General features: G+C 49.7%; 1 protein-coding gene across 4 annotated transcripts in view; it reads left to right on the top strand.

The window, feature by feature from the left end:
- The window catches only part of FHL1 (four and a half LIM domains 1), a 29,357-nt gene extending 5,516 nt beyond the window's left edge, over positions 1-23,841 (top strand). The window contains exons 1-7 of one of the 4 annotated variants that reach the window (XM_051629995.1): positions 13,625-13,699; positions 13,817-13,906; positions 19,347-19,528; positions 20,414-20,591; positions 21,094-21,263; positions 21,887-22,073; positions 22,854-23,841. In XM_051629995.1, coding sequence (XP_051485955.1) covers positions 13,885-13,906; positions 19,347-19,528; positions 20,414-20,591; positions 21,094-21,263; positions 21,887-22,073; positions 22,854-23,011 — 897 coding nt within the window. In that variant the 5' untranslated portion in view covers positions 13,625-13,699; positions 13,817-13,884 and the 3' untranslated portion in view covers positions 23,012-23,841. Of the gene's footprint in view, positions 1-13,624; positions 13,700-13,797; positions 13,907-19,346; positions 19,529-20,413; positions 20,592-21,093; positions 21,264-21,886; positions 22,074-22,853 lie in introns of those variants that run through there. The other 3 variants (XM_051629994.1, XM_051629992.1, XM_051629996.1) reach the window with 3 other exon arrangements.
- Positions 23,842-24,060: the final 219 nt, after the last annotated feature.

Below are 24,060 nucleotides of genomic sequence, written 5' to 3'. Positions count from 1 at the left end.
AGTTGTTACTATTAGCTGCCTTTCTTATCTGCTCTTTTCTATAATAAACATTGGAGCAAAGGTTTGGAATTAGTCACTTCTGAGACACTGCCTGTCTTTCCAGCTTCTGTCTTATCTCATTTGTGGACTCTAGAGCCTTTTCCACTTTCTTCTGTCCCTCTTGCTTTGCCCCTCACTGAACTGACATAGCAAAGAGCTCTTTAAAATACCCTGTAGGTGTGTCACCCCCAGGACTGTCAGGATCCCAGAAGACATGCTGCCCTGGGACAGCTGCCTGCAGTCCTGCTGCTGCTGGGTACTACAGAGGGTTTTCTAGCATGACTTACCTAATCCAGTGGATGGGCAGGATGAGCTATTCTGGCTGATCTCTGCCTCCATGGGCAGCTCATCTGAACAGGGTTAGGATTCTGAAAGCATCCTAGGAGCCTGGCGCCGTGTCCTGCTCTTCATTACAGCATTTACCATGGGGCAGGAGGTGGTGCCAACATAGACAGCACCTCCAGAGGCACAGGGCTGTGTGATCCTCATTCAGAAATCTCAGTAGTTCCTGCTGATTTGCTTCCACTATAAAATTCCCAGGTGATCTCTAAGCGTTGTCTTGACCTGGTCTTGCTCCTGGCAGTACTGTAGGAGAGGCAGCAATGTCCAGGGTGCAAGAATCTTGCTCACACTCTCTCTCTCTCTCTCTGGTCTCATCTCACTTTAAAAATACACAGAGCTATATATTCCACTCAACACATGCAAATCCTGTCTCCTACCTACCCTTGCTGTGCCGACTGAAAGCCAGGCATGATTCCCCTCTGGGACAGCCTGCCAGGTAAATGCCACTTGATATATAATGGATTTCAGTGCTGCCTCTGGAAGGGGCCAGGGTGGCAGCATGGGAGCAGGACAGGAGAACAGCCCACATTCACCCTGCAGCAGGACAAAGGCACTCAGTGGGGACACCAATCTTTAGTTCTGTCTGGGTTTGCTTTGTTGGATACATGAGCATTTCATCCACCACTTGCCACAATCTTAGACCATTAGCACCAAAATGATTTTTAACTGAAGGTGGAAACTTTGACTCCTGATCCATCTCTGTGGTTGGATGGGTTTCTTCTGGGTAGGGGACACAACCTGCCTGCTTTCATTTGAGAAGGCTGGACCTGGGGGCTTGGCCATGTATCTTGGCCAACATTTCAGCTTGCTGGATTGAGCTGGTCAGGGTAGACTTTTTCTTCTTGTAAAAAAAAGCACAACTCCACCCAACTCCTTTCTTAAATTTAAGTGATGATTTGGGCAACTTCTGAGCTGTGTCTTGGCTGAGTTCTTTGTGTGACAGAAAGAGGGACACTGCTGGTCTCTTTCAAGCACTCTACACGTGGCAGATCAGAGCAGGCAAATACCCTGGGGTTAGTTCTGCTTCCCTGGCTTCTCAGTGCCCTTTGTGCTGATACATGTGATCATTAATAGAAAGAAATTCCTGCTCAAGAGCATAAACAGGCAGCAAGTCCTATAACTGTCCTGTGTCCTCACAGTCCTGACGTGTGAAGTGAAGCTGATGATGGCTGGTGTTGGACATGCTAGTGTCACATCCTCCTGATACCTGCTTCGGGGACAGATTTATTTATTTTTTTCTGGCTGGAGAGGATTGCTGACAGCATCTCCCTGGCTATCTGGTGTGCTGGAGGAGGCTAGAACACCTGTCTGGTGTCTGGGATGGCAGAGGCCGTGCCTCCCACCTCTTTTTCACAGTCCCATGTCCCTGGGGTCAGGCCTGAAGTCAGCTTTCCTCCTGCCTGTCTCCATGGCAATGGCTGCAAACACCATCCTCTGCACTCTGGGCCCCCAGGCTGGGTCGGTGCTACAGCGTGGTGAAACCCTCTGTGTACTTCACTAGACCCTGAAGCAAACAACCAACAAATCTTGTTATAAAGCAATGAGTAATTTGTTTTGGTTACCAGGGAGGTTGCCAAGTGCAAACCCAACCTGAAATAGCGATGAGCTCAGGCTCCGGGCAGCGGGAGCCGCCGGGCGGGAGCGCGGCCAGCACCGGGGCGCTGGCTGCTCCGCCGGCGCTTGGACGTCGGGCCAGCTGTTTTGCCAGAGAGCTTTTTGCCTCTTAACTGAGATCGTGTAGGGGATAGTGTGGGAGGCTGATTGCTGAGCCTGGGCTTTCACAATTCCCGGAGGAAATGTTGCGATGACGCTCCTGGTGGGACCGTGGGCTGGGGGTGGGTTAAGGTGGCCTCCTCTGTCACCTCCCCTTGGGAACCCTTCCCTGTGCAAGAATTGTAGGGAAAACTGAGATGCTTGACTTGTAGATAAGGGCTGGTTTTAAACAGCTAGTGGGATAGGTACATCTGACAGGCAGAGCCTCTCCCTGCTGCTGCTCCAATAGGCTGGAGAAAGGACTTGAAAATCCTCCCACTCTTCTGCAACATACCTAGGGCAGGAGCTTGGAAATGATATAGGCACAGAATGGTTTGGAAGGGACCTTAAAGATCATCTAGTTCCAACCCCCCTGCATGGGCAGGGACACCTCCCACTACACCAGGCTGCTTAAAGTCCTGTCCAACCTGGCCTTGGACACGTCCAGGGTTTTGGGCTCTGCCGTTATTTCATGTCGCCAGTTTAAGTAGAGCAGGACTTGCCTTTTGAAGGGTTGATGCTAGTGGCAGGGCTTGGCAGCTTTCTGTGTCTCTCTGTCCTTGCAGTTGCTCTCAGGAATAAGCCCACAGGTGACATTAGGTGTGAGGAGGACCCATGCTTGGACAGCCCCTGGGGTCACCTCCTGCCAGGGCACAGCAGGCAGTGTGGGAGCAGCCACTGCAAGAAGGGTGGCTTTCCTGCTCTCTGCTGCACAGCACAGACCTGGGTGATGGGGGCTGGAGCTGGAGGGAGTTTCTGCAGGGCTGCTGGCCATGCCAGTTGGAAAGGCAGGACAAGGAGGCTGTGCTGCACTGAGTCTCTCTGGGGACTCTGATACCCTCCTGCACCTTCCTCTGCTAAGGCAGAGATGTTTCCAGATGTACTTGCATTCAATGAGTTCCTGTTTCCTGAAGAAATACAATTTTTAGCAACAAAAATCTGTCCCTAGGAGGATGCACTGCTGTAGGGAAGGTGTGGCAGCGGTCTCTGCTGCTCCCTTTTCTAGGGTTTTGCTCCCTGTTGCTGAGTTATCAAAACCATTAAATAATACAGAAATACATCAGCATATCACCTGCCTTGGTGAAGCAATGCATAAGCCACTTGCCAGGGGCCCACTAGTGGGTTTCACTGAATCTTTACAGGCAGAGTTATCAGTGCCTGAAAACAGGTAACAAAAATGCAGTAAAAAGCTGAGCCCCTGAAATGCTGTCCATGAATGTACATGGTGCAAAACCATAGCATTTCTTTTTAATTAACCTCATGGCTTTCTGAAGCAAGGGATGAAAGTTGCATCTATAAAAATAGCATTGGTTCCAGCAGGGGTGTGTTTGTATTTTGGAAGTCATCTATTAGAATTTTACAAGCGTGAAGTGATCTTAGTGTTCTTGCAAGTCCCTTCCAGGCCTGTGGGTGGATTTCTTTCAGCTCCTCTTTGGAGGCATGTAGGAAATGCTTTGGTGGCATGGCCAGGTTCCTCAGCATGCTGGGCAGCTCTGCCACAGCTACCAGTGCATTTGGCCATCAGCTCTGGGGAGGGGCTTCAGGAAACCCTCCCGGCTGGAGGAAGTTGGCATTGGAAAGAGGGCAATTCTTCTGTGAGGAGTTACAACTAGGAGAGGTTTGGGTGAGAGGGGGATGAGTTCACCTGCACACATCTGCCTTTTGCAGCCAGCAGAGAGCTGGCAATGCCCAGGCCACCCAACTGTGGGGTTTGAGTCTGTCTCTGGCCACTGCATCCCCCACTCTGCCCGTCCCTGAGCTGGCAGGCAGCTGAACAAACCTGCAAACACCACCATGGCATTTTATCTTCTGCTTTCAGCAGCTCTTTGGAGACAAGGCACAGTGTGTCTAGCACAGCCCTGGATTATTTGCAACATGGTGTTTGATCTTCCTTTATGTCTCCTCTTTTCCGTGGGGTGGAACAGTGGGTGTTAGTGTTTGGGGTTGGGATGGGCATCCCTGCAGGTCTGCAATGGCTTTCCCCCCCATGTCCTCCCCAGCAGTGTGTCCCCACCCCAGCGTTTCACCTACTTGGTATCAAGGCATGTTTGCTTTTTGGCTGTCTCTGGGCAACTAGAAACATTGCTGCACTTTGCAGATCCTGGCTTTGGCCAGGACCAAGCCTAACCTGGCTCAACACTGGCATACAGCAGGCAAGGGCTTGGGCTAGCACAGCTGGGAGGACAATCTGCCTTAAGAGTTGTAACTTGATCAAGGGGACAGCAGAGTCCTTGCTATTGCAGGAGAAGCCCTTGATGGTTTGGAAGCCTCAACCTTTCCCTATTGTCCTGCAGCATTCCCAGCGGGACACGGGTGCTTGTGGCCACACAAGCTGGTTTTCAAAGAAAGCAAGCCACTGGTTCACATCTGCTTTAGCTTTTTGACAGTTTTCTCTGGCACTTGTGTGCAATTAGCACTGCCTTTTTGTCACATGGAGCTGATCCTCTAGTAGTTTGATTTGGACAGTAGTTTGACAGCCTCCAGCAATTGTATTGGGAATGACTGTTTCTCTTTGCAGACTGTATTACTCGTTGTCCCTGAATTTATTGTCTCACTGCTACTTGAAAAAGAAAACAAAATCATGTTTTGGGCCTGGATCCAGCCACAGAGCAGAGGGGGACTTAATCAAACACATAAGTGGTTGTACCAATTCCAGTTGGTTTATTTCTGTGTTTAAAATCAAACACTCATGCCAAATATCTTCTTTTTCTTCTTCCAGGGTTTGTATTTAATAAATGTAGCAACCCACAGACTTTGCCCATGGCTGCAGGAGTGTGCACTGGTGGGAATGCTGTAAGGTGCTGGGAGACCCTCAGTGGGAGCCAGGCAGAGGAGAGGGGACCTTCTCTTGCCACCGAGCACCCTGGTCTGACCCTGTGCAGTTGGGGGATGAAAGTATTTGCTGTTTCAGCAAATGGGAGGCAAATTAAATTCAGCAGCTTAAATAACCTTGCCTCTCTATTCTGCTTTGGGCTGAACTGTCTCTTGCCAAGTGTTAGTCCACTGATCTGAGTATTTCCAAAGACACAAAAGCCACTGAAATACTACTCAGTTACTCAAAAAATGGAGTGGGAGGGTGTTGTGGGGAGAATTCCCCTGGCCCCCCACCTCCCAAAGAACCTCCATCCTGCAGGAGAGGACACTCAGCTGGGGTGCTGCAAACCAGGGCCAGGCTCCTGCCCATGGGCTGAGAGCTGTTCTCTCTGCTTTTGGCTGAAATTTAATCTTAACTCTGATGAAAGATTTAAAGATATTATACTTCTGAGGTTTTTTGGTTTGGGTTTTTTTTTTAAATAAAACAAGAAGCAATGGTTTTTAACTGACCCCATGGAGAATGCTTTTTAGTGTAGACCTTGCCTAGCTCTGATCTGACATGATTTCCAGGGAGACCTGGATCCTTATCACTTTATGAAAATGAGTTTTTCTCTCCTGTATCACACAGGCACTTTGAAAACATTATCCCTGACTCCAGAGAAATGGGCTCATACATTTTAATGCCGTTATTAGAAATTGAATTGACAACACATCCTCAGTGGAAATTGCTGTGCAGCTTGAGGGGAAAAATATGCAGAAAGCAGTGGTGGAGACTTCAGAGAGCTCTCATCACCCTGAGATGTGTGTGCTTTCAGTGCAGTGCCTCTGCTGAATGAAAAGAGCAAGGTTTGATGTCTGCCAGAGAAAGGGGAAAGCACAAGAGTGTGGATCAGCAGCAGAGGGTGAGACAGCAGTGGGGCTCCAAGCACTGAAACACACCCAGGCCTTGCGTGGTAGTAGGGGAAGGTGTGCTGCTCTGGGCTTGTGTGTCCCAGGGTGCTGAGGAGATGTTGAACACAAGTGCTTTATTTTCTGTCCTAACAAGTGTAGAGAAGCTGAGCTGAATGAGTGCTGCCTTAAGCTGGTGTATGGGGAGCTGTTGAGGTGCTCAGATTTGTGAAACATACCCTTGGGAGGAAGAGCAGCAAGAAATTAGAACAAAAAAAACCAACACAACCAACAACCCTGAACAAACCCAGATCAGGTTCCTTTTTTGTGTGTGTGGTAAATGAACTTGAAAGAACCATCTGATCTCTGTTCTTCTTAGGGCAGACAGCCTCCAAGGAGGACTTCACACTTGGCCTGGGCATTGAGGCTCTGGAATAGCTGAGCTGGGAGTCCATTGCTCCTGAGCATGAAGCAAGGAAGGCTCCAGGCTCTTCTGGAAGTTTGGCTGACTTCTCTGGGTTTGCCTAGGACTTTGTCTCTTGGAGATCAGTTTGGGAAAGGTCAGCCAAGGGAAGTTTAGTAAGATCAGTGAGAGTGGTCTCCTAGTCTGGCCAGGACTCCAACTTCTCAGCAAAAGGAGAGAGACAAAGAGCCTGACTGAGCAGCAGGATGTGTGGTCATCAACTGATCAGGGCTTTAACGAGAGGCTTGATGGGCTGATATGCAAAATATTAACATGGTTAGTGGCTGAAGTTAATTCTGGCCACAAACTAAGCCTGGGCAAAGGGGAAAGGTAAATGACATCCGTTTCAGCAGAGGAAATGTGTGATAATGCAGGACCAGAGCAAGGTGTCTTAGAAGGCTGCACCATGGTTCCATCTTACAAGTGAGCAGGTGCTTGTGGGTCTCCTCATCCACCTCTGGAGGGTGTCTTCTCCTTGGATTGTCCTGGAACATGTCCCCTGGCAGAGCCAGTGAGTGTCTGTGTGATACTGTGCCAAAAAAACAGTTGTGAATTTGAAGCCACTCCAAGGTGAAGGGTTTCAGTTTCTTCTGCCCTTGTTGTTGGTGCAGCATGGCCCAGCCTGGCTGAGGCTTCGTTGTATCAGGGTGTGAGGGAGTTGACCCCTTCCTCCATTTTAAAACACACTCATTTGCAGTTGGAAATGAAATCAACTCCTTTCAAAGTAGTGGTTTCTGATAATAACTTGTGTGACTAATCCAGCCCTGTAGGCCTCACTGGAGGGGAGTTTGCAGCTTTGTTTTTCCTTGTAAAGAATGCCCAGCATATGTCCTGACAATTAGTCAGAGTGCCCAAAAATACTCATCAGCCCTGCAAGCTGATCTCCTTTGGCTCGTGGAGTGGAGACAGACACAGGATTATGCTCTGTGGGGTTTTGGGAAAGGTTATTTTTAAAATGGCCACTTAACAAGGCTGATTTGGTCCTTTCAGCCAGCAGTGCTGTCTCACAACTGAAGGTGTAGATTGCCAAATGCTCATCTGTGCTCAAGGTGACTGTCCCATGCTCAGGGCAATGGGCTGGTGGTCCTGCTAAGCCGGCTTCTCTCAGCTCTAAATTGGTGCTCAGGGCACAGCCCTAGGGCCTGTGCCAGGTTTGGGCAGTGCTTTGATGATGTGCTGAATGCCAGGGAGTCTTCCCAACCGGCATGCCAGTGCTCAGAAGGACATGTTCTCACTGAAGTGGTAGCCTGTCTTCACCCACAGCCAGGCAGCATGCTGCTGAGAAGCATTTGCTCTACCCATCTCTGACCACCTGAGCTGAAGGTTTCTATCCTCAATGTTTGCCATGTGCTGAATTTCTGGAGGGTGCTTTGCCAGAACTGCAGTCCACCCACAAATGGCCCCTTCTTCTCTGAAAACACAGGTCTTGAAGGAGAAACACCAAGGCTCCTTGGTCTTTCAGAGCACTGCTTGTGTGGGGTTTTGGCTTGGCCCACTGCCCTGTGGGGACAAAGAAGCTCTGCAGAACTGTCTGCCCAGCAGCTTCTCAGGAACATTGTGTTTGCTGCAAAACATCACACTGAAAATGTTCCCAGCTTTGGGAGGAAGAGCTCTTGCACAGCCTGTAAGAGCCCACCCTGCAGGTCCTTCATGCTGCCAGGTCCTGTTGAATGAACAGAGGAGGGTGGCAGGGCTACTGGAAACCCATGTGGGGGATGCCGAGCATGAGTGTTGTAGCTGATGTCTGGGTAGCTGCTGATTTCTGCCTTGTAGTGGGTGGATTTCCAGGGAAGGTAAATGTTCCAGCGTCCAGGCAGTGATGCAGACTAAGAGCTGAACTTCCCTCCATGCTCTCCACGGTGAGCTGCTTAACTTCACTGGGGAGAGCAGGGCTCAGCCAGCTGCTGTGCCTGTGGGAAGTAATTGAAAGCAATTAAGAGAGCAGGGAGTGTCATGGAGGGTGTGAAATATTCTTTCAGTGATGGCTCACTAACGAGTTGGTGAAGCCCTGACACGAGCATTTATTGTGTGTGTATGGTAGGATTATATCACTGTGAGTGTTCATCAGACCTCGTCTTTCCTGGAAAACACTGCCATGTTTCCTGGCTGGGATCAGTGTGGTATTTATTTGACAGGGATTTAAGTTACTTTCCTCAGCTCTGAAGCCAGGGTGAAGCCATGGGGGGAAAGGTGTGGCTGGCAAGCCTTTGTCTCATTTTTGACTCCCAACAGTCATTCCCTCTCCACGTGACTGTCTTAAATGTGAAGTTTTGGGGTAATAACTTGGGGAATAACTGAGATGTGGTGCAGCCTGCTTGGCCTCAGGGAGGGCTTTTTGAGGGCCACATCAGACCTGGTGGAACTGAGAAGCACTGTACCTCACTGTGCTGTGTTAAGAGGCTTCTCAGCCACAGTCATGGGCTTGATGCTCTTACAAAGCATCCAGATCAGACCAGTCTTGGCAGTATATGTAGATCTTTCTCTCAAGAGAAGCAAAGGAAGTTATTGTGTCTCCTCAGGGTTGGCTGATGTCCAGGCACATCCAGACCTGTCATTTCCACCTTGCAGTGAGTGCACGGGTGCTGTGGGCAGCCTGCCGAGCCTCCAGCCTGCACACAGACCCCCCTCTGCAGGCTGAGTCAAGGCAGAAGGATGTGGGAGGCAGAGCTGGAAGGGGGAACATGGCCAATGTTTAACCTAGTACATTTAAGACTAATACATTAGACTGTCTAAGAGATTAAAAAAAAAAAAACAAACAAACCTAAAAAAAATCTGCAGCCTTTTGGGACTGACTGTCCCTTTTTGAGCTAGTAATGAACATCTACATCTAACTCAAGGGACCCCAGCAGGCACTCAGCATCCTTGCTGCTGGAAGACATGACATCTTCTGTGTAAGACAGCAAAGAGGCACAGTGAGAGGCAGCAGGCATGGGAGGAACTGGAGTTTCTTGGTGCAGCTGATGGGAAGCTGTTCCCGTGCAGCACCTGATGCTGCTGCAGCCTCTTCCTACCCCAGTTCTCTCTGGAGCCTGCACGTCCTGGGGCTGCTGCAGTGGGCCTGCATGGTGCCTGCACCCCATCATGCTGTGTCTTCTGTTCTCCAACCCTGACATAGCCAGGAGGGGGGACAGGAGCTGAACAAAGCCTTGGGTCTACCAAGCAGCTCTTGATTCCTGCACAGACCCTCTCCCCCAAGCCTTGGTGTCGCTTGGTTTTCAGCAGCAGCCAGAGGTCTGCCATGTCAGCAACAGGTGATGGGAAGAAGTGCCAGTCAGGAGCTGTGTGGAGGGGAGCCACAGAGCAGATGGCAGCAGGGAAATAAATTTGGAGCTGTCATGGGAATAGTCCTGGATACAGTCCAGCCTGTGGATGGAGGCAGATGGGAAAAACCTGGTTTCTATCTCTTATCAGTTTTGCTGTGTTTCAGATGCTTTTTTTCCAGCTCTGCTATCTCTGGGCCATTCTTTCCTGCATGTTACTACTCCCTCATCCTTTTTTTTTTTTTTTTTTTTTCCCCCCTCTCTTCTTATCCTTCCTTTCTTTTCTCCCTTTTGTTCTACTCACATGATATCTGAGTTCATGGAGGGCTACCCATTCTGTGTCTGCCTCTTTCAAAATTTATTCCCAGTTTCCCTCTCCCTGCCTCCATAGCTGATCCTAAAAGCTTCCCCTGGCACTGGCAGGCTCAGCACACAGATGTGACATCCCAGATGGAGTTCAGCCTTCACCGTGTGCTTTCCTCCTCCATGGGGATTGCTTTCTGGCTGGAATGTTCATCCCCCTGTGACTGCAGTGATGTCCTGGCTGGCTTTGCTCTGGGTGAGGGTGTGTGAACCAGAGTGTCTCTGTCTCATGTTCTCCTTTGTGGCTGCAGGATGCTCCAGGGGTGCAGAGGCACATCCTTGTGTGCAGAATGGGATGGATAAACCAGGTTTTGCATCTTCTGACGTGTTTTTGTGGTACTTTAAAGAGAAACTGTTTGTTTTGAATGGAAATACATTTTTTCCACTGTTTGAAAAGATGATGTGGAACTGCCTTGTTTTGGTTCAGGTCTGATCGTGGGTGGCTCGCAGGGTCTCTGGATCCTGCCCAGTGTTTCTGTGGCAGTGGGGCTGCTGCTTCCTCCAGCTCACTGATGGGCCAGCCCCAAGTGCAGAGACAGGCTCTTTTTTGGAGCAGTAAGAGGTTTGTGTTTCCTGGGGACCCCAGTGAAGGGCTGGTGTGCTTTTCTATGCAGCTTTACTGGGCACTGCTGAGCAGTGTGGATGGAAGCAGAAGGTTCAGTGTTACCCTCAGAGGTGGACAGGTGCTCCCCTCCTGCTCTTATTTACTGCTGCCTGCTTCTTTCTTTGATGATGGTGACTAATAGTTCATCAATGCCTGGGTTACACCGGCTCTATTTAGGACTTTCTGCCTGTTGAGTGACAGCAGGATGTGTGAGCAAGCTGAGATGCCCAGGCCTTTTCTGGCCGGAGTGTTAGGGCAAGAAAATACTCTGGAAACCACAATGTGAATCATTTGTCTATCCAAGTGGATGACACTATGCCCCAGCCATGCTGCTGTGCAGCCATACCTGTGTGGAGGGGTCAGTGTCTCCACAACAACTCCCTGGAGTCCTGAAAACCTACAGGACAGGTTTAATGTTAAAAACCTGAACACCCAAGCCTGCATGCCCCGTTGTGCACCCACCGACATGTTTGTAGCACTCTTTCCTCTGGGACTGGTGGGTGTGTGGTGCCTGGCTGGCAGAAATGGACTCAGAGAGGGCTGGCACACCTCTTTTCTGGCGTGTGCCCCCTTGCCTGGAGGTTTCTGCTCCCTGCCATGTTTCACAGGACAATGACATCCCTCCTTGGCACTTGCATTATACCTTGCACCATTGGAGTGTTTAATCACCTGGGCTTGAAGGGACAAAGAGGAGGAGTTTGGTGAGGAGATGGGAATTGTTCAAGGTCATATGGCTAAAACTAGCCAAGAAAACAAGAGCAGCCCTGGCCTCTCAGCAAGGGCTGTTCCCCAGCCTCTCCCTGCTGTGCTGGCCCAGGAGGCCCCAAATTCAGGCAAAAAAGGCTCTTTATTACAGACTGCTCTGGAGGATCACCAGAGGCCTTGCTGAGTGAGCTGTGCCATGAAATGCTATTCCAGGGAGTTTAATGGTGAAGCTTCAGGGGTATCAGCAGAGCTGGGTCTTCCTCCTGTTTTTTGGCCAAGCTTTCCTTTATAGAAACATAGAATCACAGAATGGTTTGGGTTGGAAGGGACCTTAAAGATCATCTAGATCCAACCCCCTGCATGGGCAGGGACACCTCCTCCTAGACCACATTGCTCCAAGCCCCATCCAACCTGCCCTTGACTGAGCACTTCCAGGGAGGGGACATTCACAACTTCCCTGGACAAACCTGTTCCAATGTCTCCCCACCCCCAAAGGAAAAAATCTATTCCTAATGTCTCATCTAAATCTGTCCTCTCTCCCTCTGAAACTATTCCCTCTTTTATGTGAAGTGCTGATGGATCAGGGTCAGAATGACCTCTGCTCTGAAAGCAAAGGGAGATGCTGCTCTAGCACAATTTAGAAGCATGCTCCAGCCCCACTTGGCACCAAGCTCTTCTCCCACCTCCTGCTGCCCATCCCTGCTGTCAGGCTGCAAACACAGGTGCATTTGTGCACGTGAAACATTTTGATGGCCAAGTGTCCATCCCTGCTCTCTGTGTGCCACTGCAGGGCTGCCAAACCACTGCTGCTCCCCAGCTGTCCCTGCAGGGGATGTGGCAGCTCCTGCCATTGCACCGGAGTATGAGGATGTTCTGGGTGGGAAGCAGGAAATGCCTGCTGGGTGGGAGGGTGCCAGGGCTTTGTGTAGGGAGCTAGGCAGGAATGAGAATGGTTAATGGTGCAAACTCTACGTGCGTTGCCAAAAATGAACTCGTGTCTGTAAATATTGCACTGTGTGCAGCAAGATTAGCACAGGAAAATACCAGTTGTTAGGGTTCCTGTTACCATCTGCATTATGCAAACAATTTGCTTGAGTTTATAGAGGAGCTGGGGCAGAGTAATGTTGGGTTTTTCCTAGCCAAAGTGTTTCAGTGTGCTAGTAATTTAGCACATTTCCCAGCCTCAATCTGCTACACAAGTGGATCCACTCTGTGCTCTTTTGGGACAGCATGCTGTCAAGTCTGGCCTTTTCCAGGCCATGTTGGAAACTTGGAGATGTCAGGATGCTGGTGGGATGCTGACCTTCCTTCCACACATGCTGTCTGAAGAACTTAAGATGGGTGTGAAGGCCCAGGGAGTCACCAAGCCCAGTGCTGGGGCTGGTGGCTGTGCACACCCTGCTGCGTGTGTGGTCGAGGAGCTCGCGGGAGATGTTCCCACTTCTGGCTGTAGCCGCTCAGGCTGAAGATGCTGATTGCTGTTTGGAGGCCAGACACCACTGTGATGGGCTCCATGGAAGGAATGATAAACATTGGCTCTTCCCAGTGGCTGTCAGGGAGGTTAACTGACTTTCCCACGGCTGTGCAGTGAGTCAGTGTCAAGGCAGGATTAGCAGCTGGGTGTCCCTGGCCCCTCGCCCTGATCCTGGGCTGCCACCAGTTCATAACCTGGAGCTGCCACAGCCTGTGTATCCCCGTGGGAGGGAGCCTTGAACCAGAGCTCCCTCCTCTCCCTCTTGTGACTTGGGTGGTAACAGGTCAGTTTGGAGCTGTGGTATTGAGGTCTTCCAGAGACCTTCATAGACACCTGCATAGAGAGGACAGAGACACAAGGCAGTGCTCTCTCTGAGCCATGTGCTGGAGAACAGGCCCAGCCATGGTGTTAGACTCTAGAGAAGTGCCATCATCACCAGACCTGCCTTTCCAAGTGCTGCAGTTCAGGGGCTTTCTCACTTTGGACAGTTAATGCCTTGAGTTCCTTAGGGTGTAAGCTGGAGGAAGAGCAGAAATGGTAGTTTTACTGGCAGTAAAACTTCAGCATGACCCTCATGTTGGAGGCAGGTCTAACCTCCCCCATGAAGGTATCTTCTCTTACTTCTGTGGCCTCAGTTGGGTTTCCAGAGCTATAACCCATGGCATTTATCTGCCCTACAGCCCAGGGACAGCCCCTTGCTGGTTCCTGGGACTGCAGCCCCACTGGCCCTTATGGGGCTGTGATCTACCTCCTCCCTTCAGCAAGGGCAGTGCGGAATGAACGTTGGGTCTGCAGTTTAGCTCAGGTCTGTTATGAGACACAATCCAGCTCTAAAGCCAAGGCCACATAGTACCAGCGTGGGGTCAAGTTCCTGAGGCACACTCTGCCTTTGGGACTAATTTGGGTGCTGAGTAGCTGGGCAGGTATTTACATGTTGCCTACAGAGTCCTAGAGGTCTCTGGATCCTATTCTTCTCCCTCGGATCACCTAAAATGGTAAGAATTTTCAAGGGGGGATTAAGGTTGTGATCTGTGGGGAGGGGAGTGGACATCTGGTAGGATCCTGTCCATATTAATAGCCTCCCTTTAAATGTATGGTATCAAACGGGGCAGCTCCTGATCGGCCAAGAGACTCTGAACTATTATCTCAAGGGGCTGCTGGGGACTTCAGGCTGCTAATCATGGCTTTCCACAGGCACACAGGTAAAGTGGACACATGGGAAAAGCCCTGAGTGTGCAGTGCCGGGGAAATGAGGAGGGAGGTTTTGCTAACCTGCTCCTGCACCAGCAAAATAACCCTTTTGAATGAGACAAGAAGCCTTGGCAACCTGCAGCTCTCCCTAGGGATGGCAGGTGGGCTTAAACCCAGCGTGGGGACTGGCGCTGGGAGCGTGGTGGTGGCCTCACCTGTTTTGTGAAATGCCTTTGATGGTCGGTGCTTTTGTATCTGCTGCTGTGGGAGGGCTGGGGCTTGGCTGTTCTTTGAGGAAGACCAAGTGAAAATGGAGGTCACTGCTCTGCCTCGCAGCACGTTTCTGTGCAGGGATTGCAGAGAGCAGGGAAACCCCCAGCAGAGGGGAGCTGCAGGAGCCCAGCCTGTGAACCCAGATGGTTTGCTCAGCTCTGGTGGGAGGTTTGTGCTTACTCACTCTTGTCTTTTTGATCACATGAGCTGACCCTCACTAGTAATGATAAAACATTACATTTTCTTTTCTGTTAACACTGGTAGGAATCTGGAGAGAGTGTTTTGCATGTTCCTTGTGGCAGGCACCTTTACTGTGCATTCCTATCCATGATGAATCTCCTCTAGCCCTCCAATTACAGACCCATTGGAACAGTGGTGCTCATGAGGCTCTGTTGGGAACACTGAGTCTCTTCAGAACTGGGGTGGGAGTCACTATGTGCTGTTCAGCTGCACTCTCTGCCTCCCAGGACAAGCAGGTGCATGAAGCTTCTTGCATGGCATGACTCAGGGTTAGCTTGTGTGATGCAGATAGACATCATGCAAGATCTGTGTCTGATCAAAATCTGACATCTGTGGTATCATTTTTAAACATTTTGAAGGTGTTTAAAAGAACAATCCATTCAATTAATATATAAGAAGACATTTCTTTTTTAACTTCAGCCCACATGACTGACTGATGCTGGAGCATCATTTCATTGTACTCCCAGCTATATCTTTTCTTTCTCATCTTCCTCAAGGAGGTGTCCTCTGGGGCATGGACCCATGGATTTGATGTTGTGCTGTCATATAAAATGCTGAAGAGTCTTCTAAGCAGATGCTGTGGTTGGAGTGCTGCAACCAACAAGTTAGAGTGCAGCACCCATTCCTGCACCCCACAGGAAGCCCTGCCCTCCTGGGCAGCTGCAGTGGGTCCTGTAGTGCCTGCCCCGGGGGGTGGATCCTCTGCAGCAGGAGAAAGCCTTACATTTTGGGGGCACTTGGGCTTGAGAAGGGTATCCAGCTACTGAGGTGGGGACATATCCGTGCTGGGAATATAACTGAAGAGTTTGAAAGGTCAAAGCATAAGGCAGCTGCAGACTGCACAGGGCTCTCTTGCTCAGTTTCGAAAGGTTTGGAGTTCAGTGCTTAAACTCTGCCCAAGTGCTCAGCCTTCCTCTGGGCAGTGGAGCCTCCTTAGCCTTGGCTGAGTGTTAAGTGCCAAAGCAAGCCCTGGGGGCAGTGTTCGAGGGCTGGAGCAGCTTGTTGCTTGAGAGCACAGCTCTGCTTCCCTGGGGAACTGTGAAGATTGAATAATGATTGGGACGTGCTCAGACATGGTGGCAATAGGACCGCTGGGAATGTTTTTGGCAACTGTCTGAGGAACTTGGAGCCGTTCTGGTTCTAAATAAGGAAGCTTCCATTTTATCAACAGATTAATTTTTGAATTAGAGAGTGAGACTCGCTCACACGTGCCCCAGCCTGGCAGTGGGAGAGCACAGCTCCCCACTGGTCACTGCCAGCTCTCCCATTAAAAAGGACCTGCAAGTGATTCCTTTCTTTCCTTGTTTCCCAGGCCAGCATGCCAGTGACCCTGAGGTTCAGTAGAGCATTGCTTTGCATTTTGGATTAACGGATCCCTTATTTTAAGAGTATTCCCTGATACTTCGAGCAAACCACCTGACACTGCATAGAGAAATTCTGAAAATAGCATCTCAGGTGACAGCCAAGGGGATGCCAGGTCCTGAGCTGAAACAGGCAGGTGTGGGCAGTGCCTGGTGTGCAGGGGCTGCATGCGCTCCCTCTGCTGAGAAGAATACAGCTGGTGGAGAGTCAAAAAACAGCTGTTCTTTTCCTTCCATATGGCCATAAGTTATGCAGCTCTCTGGGGGGCAGAGGGTTAATGCCTTCAGCTTCATCTTGTTTCCTAAGTGGTAGGAACAGTGTAAGGTTTAAGTACAGTTTTCCCTGGTTGTTTTTAGAGACCACACTTCAAGTTCTTCCTGGGTGGTTTATCACATTTAAACTTATTCCCCAGAGACATTAACACATATCCTGTGCTAAGTGCTTCGCTTATTAGCTGTGCCTCAGCTTCCTTTGCTGAGTGCTTCTGTTTCAGTTGTTGTACAAACCACTGCTGTGCTGTGTTGTGGCTGAACTGGGAGGAACCAACCATGGAGTGATGGGAGACAGGAACCCAGGGGCTGTGTTCATGCAGTAGCTGTAGTGAGGTGACACTTCTCAGGTCTGTCCCCTTTCCACCCCAAAGCTTGCCATGCTGCAGGGTGCAGAGGTAGCCCTGACAGCTGGGACAGTCCTGTGGCTGCTTCACAGTGTGTTGACAGTGTGACTTGGGTGCATGGAAGGTGGTGGAGCCCAAGCATTTGAGATCTCTATTTGAAAGATGGAAGGCAGGGTTGTCCAAGGGCTTAGGGGCTGCTTTTCAAAAGCAGCAGATGCTCTCTGGGGACAAGTGGCTAACTGGCACCTCTGTGGTCAGGTAAATGTTAGGGTTGAATTCCAGTGGGTCTTGGTGCCAAATACCCTGATACTTGAGAAGGCCACTGGTTTGGCCAGCTGCCCTCAAGCTGTAGCCACATCCATCAAGGAGCTACATTTAGACAGCACCCTGCCAGGATTGGTGGAAGAAGGACACCTTGCTTAAAGCAGGCTTAGTTTCTGGAAGTCTTGCTGCATTTTTCTCCAGTTTTTATTTTTATTGAGGATCCTCTAGGCTATGTAAGGATGGGCACATACTTCACTTACACCTCCCTGGCAGCCCGTGCTCCCTCTTCTCACCTGCTTCTCTCCAGTGGAACATCCTCTGCTCATGGACATCTCCTTGAGCCAGAGAATGGTTCCAGTCTGTGCATAGTTTTTCTCTGCTTTCTAAATCCCCTTCGTGGCCCTACTATCAGTGTGTGTCCTCAGGGTACACGATTCTCCCGAGGTTAAACAGGAGGCACTGACCAAGCTGTCAGCTCAGAGCAGTCTGTTGCAAACCCACAGCCAAAGCAACTGCATTCAAACAACTTCCAAGCTACAGCACCTGCCTGTTGCTGTCCTTTTAAGGACACCACTGTGAAATGAAGCACAAAGGTACAGCATTTATGGTTTTAGTGGTTAGTTTAATGAGTGCTTATCCTGAGCACCCAGCCTTGTGTTGCTGTAGTATGGTTATGGGACTGGTGGAGAATTCCTGCTGTGTGCATGGGAAGCTGTGCAGCCTGCACTGAAAGAAGAGCCCTAGGGAAGAGTGAGGGGGATTAATGTTTCCAGTGTGTCCTTAGTTTCATGACTTGCCCGTTTTCCAGACAGGCTTTCAGGTCCATGAGGTGGCACAAGGTAGGCAGAAGCTGGCATGTCTGCAGGAGCAGCCCAGTTCCTGTGGGTGCCAGGCCCAGTGTTAATTGTCTGGGGAGCTCCAAAGCTGCTGTGTGAATGTGTGTCTCACATTAGCACATGGGAACCCAGGATTATGTTATTCCCTGAACTATATGTTCACCATGACGTGTTCTGGTTGAAAGCAACCCTAAACCTGAGATCAGGAACATTTTGATACCATTTGCCCTGGACTCTGTGATTGCATTTCTTCTAAATTAAACTCGCTTGATGAAGCTCTGCAGAGCTGGCCATGGCTCACATAGTTTCCACGTTTCCCAGCTGTTTGTTTGTTTCATTTACTTGAACCGGCACAAACACAAGCCTTGGTGTAGCTGCCAGCAGGACACGGCCATCTCCTGACCTTGGCAAGGCAGCATTTCCAGACCTCAGGCTCCATGGAGTGCAGTTCCTGCCAGCTCAGCCTCCAGTCTGCTCCTGGAAGTTTTAGGGAAGGGTGTGAAGCCAGTCCCCACCTCTGCTGCAGGGCCTCCTCTGAGGAAGAGCGTAGGGAAATGGAGGGAGCTGTTAGCAGAGGAGGTCTGGGAGGCTGAGGCAGGGTGTGCAGGCTGGGGGTGGTGCCTGGGGAGAACCTGTGAGCCTTTGACCTCTGGGCAGAGCAGAAAATCCTCTGGTCAGAGCCACCACACCTGTTGATATGCTGGCTCCCTGGCCATGGTGGAACATCACGCCTTGGAAAAACCCTGCCAGCATAACCTGAAGAAGTTTCTTTATATGTAGGGAGATCTTTTCTTGGTTCTTTTTAAGTATTATTTTTGTTTTACTATGTGAAAGCCTGGTGAAAAGAGGCAGCTGGAAGCTGCACAACTATCCAGCACAAAAGGCCTCAGAGGGCTGCAGCTGGCTGTGGGCTTAGGCTGGAAATATGGAAACTATTCTGCTCTGCTCGTGGTTGGCAGGAATTTCTGCACACAAGTAAGAGATGCCTCAGCCAGGACCCCTCCAAGGCCTCTTGTGGGCTTGGCTGAAATGAGCTAAGTGTCTCTGGTTGAGTGATTAGGTATCAATATCCTTGCTTGACATGAAATATGTAAATAAAACAGTATCCTTCCTCTTGAGGTGATAGGGAAAGGCTGGTGTGGGACTCTCTCTCCTCACCAGCAGCTCTGCTCCTGGAACAAGCACACTGCAGTGCTGTGCTGGCCACGGGTGGGACCTCAGGGACAGAGAGGTGTGTTGTTGTGCTTGTCCAGAGCCCATCCTGCCTCTCTGGAGGCAGAAATCTCACCTTCACATCTTGGATGGCTGTTGAGGGAACTGAACATGTCTGTGTTACTGATGCATTGCTTATGCCAACTGCCCAGGCAGGAGTTGGCCCACACAGCCTTGCTCTGTAGCCTGGGTTTTTCTGAGCCTTCATGGCATTTATCTTTCTGCATCCCAAGTGGCAATTTGTGACCTGGGAGGGGACATCCAAACTGCCTCATTTAGCAGGCATGAGTTTTGTGACTGCTGCAACCAAACCAGGTTACTTCTTGTACCCAGCCTCCCTGCCCTGAGCCTGATGGTCCCTTAGCCTAATCCAAACCCTGAAGGCCAAGCTGGAGGCACCTGGAGAATGCCAGTGCAGCTGGTAGAGCTGTGTTGTGTTTTACAAACCACTGAGCTGCCTGATAGAAAAATTGCCCCAACAGGGCTGGTGCCAAAGCTGCTTCCTCTACCAACAAGCCCTTGAGGAACGTGATGCCACCACAGGCTCAGTGCTGAGCCGTCGTCCTGCTAGTTCTTTGCGCAGAGCCAGGAGGCTGGAGCAGTTATCAGGGCTCCAGGGGTGTAACCTCACCTCCCCTCCTCGTGCAGGGCCTGGCAGTTACACCGTGGGCACCATGTCGGAGCGCTTTGACTGCCACTACTGCCGAGACCCCCTGCAGGGGAAGAAGTACGTGCAGAAGGAGGGACGTCACTGCTGCGTCAAGTGCTTCGAGAAGATCTGCGCCAACACCTGCACCGAGTGCAAGAAACCCATCGGAGCTGACTCCAAGGTGAGTGCTGGGTATGATGTTAGGAAGAAATTATTTGCCCTGAGAGCAGGAAGGCACTGGAACAGGTTGCCCAGGGAGGTTGTGGCTGCCCCCTCCCTGGAGGTGTTCAAGGGCAGGTTGGATGGGGCTTGTGCAGCCTGGTCTGGTGGGAGGTGTCCCTGCCCATGGCAGGGGGGTTGAAACGTGGTGATCTTTAAGGTCCCTTCCAACCTTTAACCGTTCTATGAAATGGGTGATGAGAAGACAAGAAACAGATGCTGGTAACCTCCCATTTGTTTTCCTGGTGCTGGTCTCTTTGTGAGGTTCTGTGTGAAAACAAGTCGTGAGTCCTCTGGCTGATGTGCCGTGTGCTCCTTGGGAAAGAGCCAGAGCCTCTGGATCTGCAGTAGGGATGCTCTCAGTGGGCTGCTTTTGCACAGGAGCTAGTTTCAGGATCTAGTTTGAGCCATGTGAACTGCTGCACATGCTGAGTTTCCCCAAGGAGAGCATGGTAGGTAACCCAGCTTGCACAGGACTGGCAAAAACTCAACCTAGGGTCTGGTTTACATCAGTTTGTCAAATGTTTATTTATTGCTTCATGTTTATGGCAATAATAATGTACACCTGAACTAGGGAGAACTTGATAACCAGAGGAGCCCACTCTTACAGAACTTCAAATCTCTGAGCTGTTGGTTTGAAGCATCTTCTGCTACCCTGAAACTCCAAAGTGAATGTGATGGTGTCAGTGAGTTTGGTTAAATGCCCTTTCAACCACAGATTGCAGACATGCTTAGGAACTAGGGAATCTGGCCTTTACTACCAAGGCTGATGAGGCAGTAGCTTGGTTTTAGGGCTGCTCAGCAGGAGAGAAGGGCTCATTGCTCACTCCACTTCTGTTCCTTCCAGGAGCTGCATTTCAGGAACCGCTACTGGCACGACAGCTGCTTCCGCTGCTTCAAGTGCTACACGTCCTTGGTCAACGAGCCCTTCATGCTGAGGGAGAACAACAAGGTCTGGTGCAGCAATTGCACTGCTGCTGAGGATGCACCCAGGTGTAAGGGCTGCTTCAAGCCTATCATTGCAGGTACTGGTGCCAGTGTTGGGGCACAATGACCAAGTTCTGCTCTAGTGCATAACCGTGGCTGTTTTTCAAGCTGTGGAGGCTCAGTTACATGTGTGGGCATCACAGGGGAAGGCTGGAACACCACAAAATGGTGCCTCAGTTTTGACTTTTGCTCTCACCTGTCCATTTTATTTAAGTGCTGAAAGGCTGCTTTGCCATTAACCCCCATGTGGATAGTTCACCCTAGCAGTTAGAATTAAACGAATTATGCCAAAAGCTTTGCTCTGTAAGTTGAGGTAATCTTCTCAGGAAGGCTCAGGCACTTGCCTGACAAATATTTTAAAAGAATCTACACGGTCCTGGCTAAAGTCAGATACAGAAATTAACAGCTCATCCCTTGTCCATGTTACAACTGAATCGTAGGCATGGACAGGTCTTGCCTACAGGTGTGGGACATTGCCCAGGGTGGGAGTTTGTCACAAGCCTGAAATCCCACATAACAAGTTATTTCTGTCTATTGCAGGAGACCAAAATGTGGAGTACAAGAAGATGGTCTGGCACAAGGACTGTTTCACCTGCAGCCAGTGCAAGCAAGTGATTGGATCTGGGAGCTTCTTCCCCAAGGGTGATGAATTCTACTGTGTCTCCTGCCATGAGCATAAGTTTGCCAAGACCTGTGCTAAATGCAAGAATGTAAGTGGCACTTGGCAGCTTTGGAAGTCTTTTGGAAGCTAGGAGGGTAAACCAGCAGACACACCATACTGGAGCTGCACCAAGGCTTATCTTCTGTCCTTGAGATACTGGTGCAAGCAGCTGGTGGCACAATAATGTGAGAGCTTCTTGCACCTTAGTCTGAGCAGGGGCTCGAGGGTTGACTGATGGCACCTCTCCTGAAAGCCAGAGGGCATTGGCCTTGCCCTTGCTTTGGGGCTGGTTTAAGCTCTCCAGCAGATACTGTGTATTCAAGAGTAACCCAGCATTTTACAAAGCAGCTGTTTTGACAACTTTTGCACCTGACTGAAGTAGAACTGCGGTCACTGCAGGTAAAATAAGCTACTATGAAAGCTCCAGGCATGCAGGACTTGAGAGCAGAGCAACTCAAGTGAACTGCACTACTTTATTTTAATGAAAACTTCCAAGAGATCTTCACCACGACAAAGCTCTCCTACCGGAGGTGTCCCTGCCCATGCAGGGGGGTTGGAACTAGATGATCTGTAAGGTCCCTTCCAACCCAGACCAGTCTAGAATTCTATGCCTGCATCACCTCTCTCCCTCCCTATGGATTCTGAAAAACATCTCTGCTTTTTCCCTTCCAGCCCATCACTTCTGGAGGCCTCACTTACCAGGAGCAGCCTTGGCATTCTGAGTGTTTCATTTGCTCCAACTGCAAGAAGCCGCTGGGTGGGAAGCGCTTCACAGCCGTGGAGGATGAGTTCTACTGTGTTGAATGCTACAAGGAGTGTGTAGCCAAGAAGTGTGCTGGCTGCAAGAATCCCATTACAGGTATGTTGGATTACATGCAGCTTGGGGCTGGGGGTGCTTAAGGTCAGAAGAGTGATCCCCAAAGAGGCTGCTAACCCCAGAAGCAGAACTAGTGTCCCAGTCCTAAGCCCAGCAGTTTACATGTGATGTAACTAAAAGGCACATGCTCTTGCTGGGAGGAGTCTGAGTTAGTAACTGAGCTCTTTACCATTTGCATGCTTATAATCTAGCTCTTTCAAAACTTTTCCCCCTTGAACTGTTCTCACTGATACCTTAATCTTGGAACCTCACGTCTAAACAAAGCAATGTTTTATTGCCTGCAAGTGACAATCTGCTTCCCTGCTGATGCATTTTATGTGTCAGTTACCAGACCACAAAGCTCAGTCCTGAAATGTGGGTACAATCCTGCCAGTTCCATAGGGCTTGCATTCCATTTTGCATTTCACAGCATGGATCTGAGCCTGTAACAACCAGGTAGGCTAGTTGGCCCAGCCTATCCTTGCTCTACATCATGAGCTTTCCTTCAGCTTGCCTGTTTCCTGGAGAAAGGATCCAAGATGAACACTTATTGCAGAGCCAAGCCCCACAGCCTGGATGCTGAGCTGCCTGTGTCTCTAAGGACAGTGATACTGAGCAGCAAACAATGTGGTTCAGTTCCACCTTTGGCTAGTGAAGGCCACATGATGGCCTGTCAGACTGCAGAAGCACAGGAAGCTTTAGGAATTGGAGCTGCTGCTTGATGGACTAACCCAGCCAAGGCAAAAGCTACTATCGCCGTCCTATAATTGTCTTCTCTCCTAGCAGGATTTGGAAGAGGAACCAGTGTGGTTAACTATGAAGGTGAATCCTGGCACGATTATTGTTTCAAGTGCACCAAGTGTTCCCGTGGCCTGGCCAACAAGCGCTTTGTTTGCCACAACGGGAAGATTTACTGTGCTGAGTGTCCCAAACGGCTGTGAGGAGCAGACAGCAGCTGCTGTCACATGGATTTTACAGGCCTGGGGAAAGGAGCAGGGTTTTGGGTTTTTTTGCATGTTAAGAATTTTAACCTTTTTTCCATTCTAGTATAAAAACTAAAGTAGCCTCAACATACTGGGTGGGGCTTCTGAAGCTCCTGCAGCCCAAAAGCTTGTAGTGTTGCATAAATCTAACTTTGCTTTCAAGTAACTCTTAGTGTCAAGGCTTGAAATGCTGTTAGATTTTCAAGATCCACATACTATATAATCTAAGTGTGCCTTCAGCTAAAACAAAACTAGTTTTAACCCTCTCTGGTGTACATCTAATCTTGGCACTTAAATGAAGTGGGTTTGACACTCCAACCGGAGATGCACAGACTGCATTTGGGATCAGAGGAGCTCATGACACTGTTTTTACAAGTTCATTACATACATCAAACTACTAACAGCAGCTCAGTAATCAATACCTTACCCTGCCACACCAAACTGCAGCACATTGTACTGGAATGGCTTTATCCTATGTATACCAAAGGCCTGGCAGGATGATTTAGCTTTAGTTAAGTAGCTATAAACTGATTTTAGTCTTTATTCCTGCATGGTTTGCCCAAAAGTTTTGCTCAACAGCTTTTTTTACATCATTGTTTAAATGAAGCTATCTATATGCAATTATTAAGCCATTAACAAGAAGGAAACCTTTTGACTACAACAAAATGCACATGCAGTTAGAAGTGCCTTAAAAAAATAACACAAACCAGCTCAGCCAACAATAGCTCTCCTATCGTGTCAGTGTATGTTTTATGGTTTAATAAAAATGAGACTAGTGCCTGCTTGGAGTCCTGCAGTCTGGAACATTGTTTTATCATTCTGCCATCTTGCACAATTGACACTTATTATGGCTGAGCTGCTGCAATCAAGTCTGAAACACTGACACTGGCAAGGAGAGTCAGCTGTTTTGCCATAGCACCCTTAAATAGCTGAGGACTAAAGCAACGATTTCCATAAACTAATTAATTTTTTCGATGTGTAACTGACACTGGACCATCTGCCAAGCA

Source organism: Apus apus, chromosome 12 (genome assembly GCF_020740795.1).
Source record: "Apus apus isolate bApuApu2 chromosome 12, bApuApu2.pri.cur, whole genome shotgun sequence".
Lineage (NCBI taxonomy): Eukaryota > Metazoa > Chordata > Aves > Apodiformes > Apodidae > Apus > Apus apus.
The sequence above is the reverse complement of the archived record's forward strand: the minus strand, read 5'-3'. Positions and strand labels throughout refer to the sequence as shown.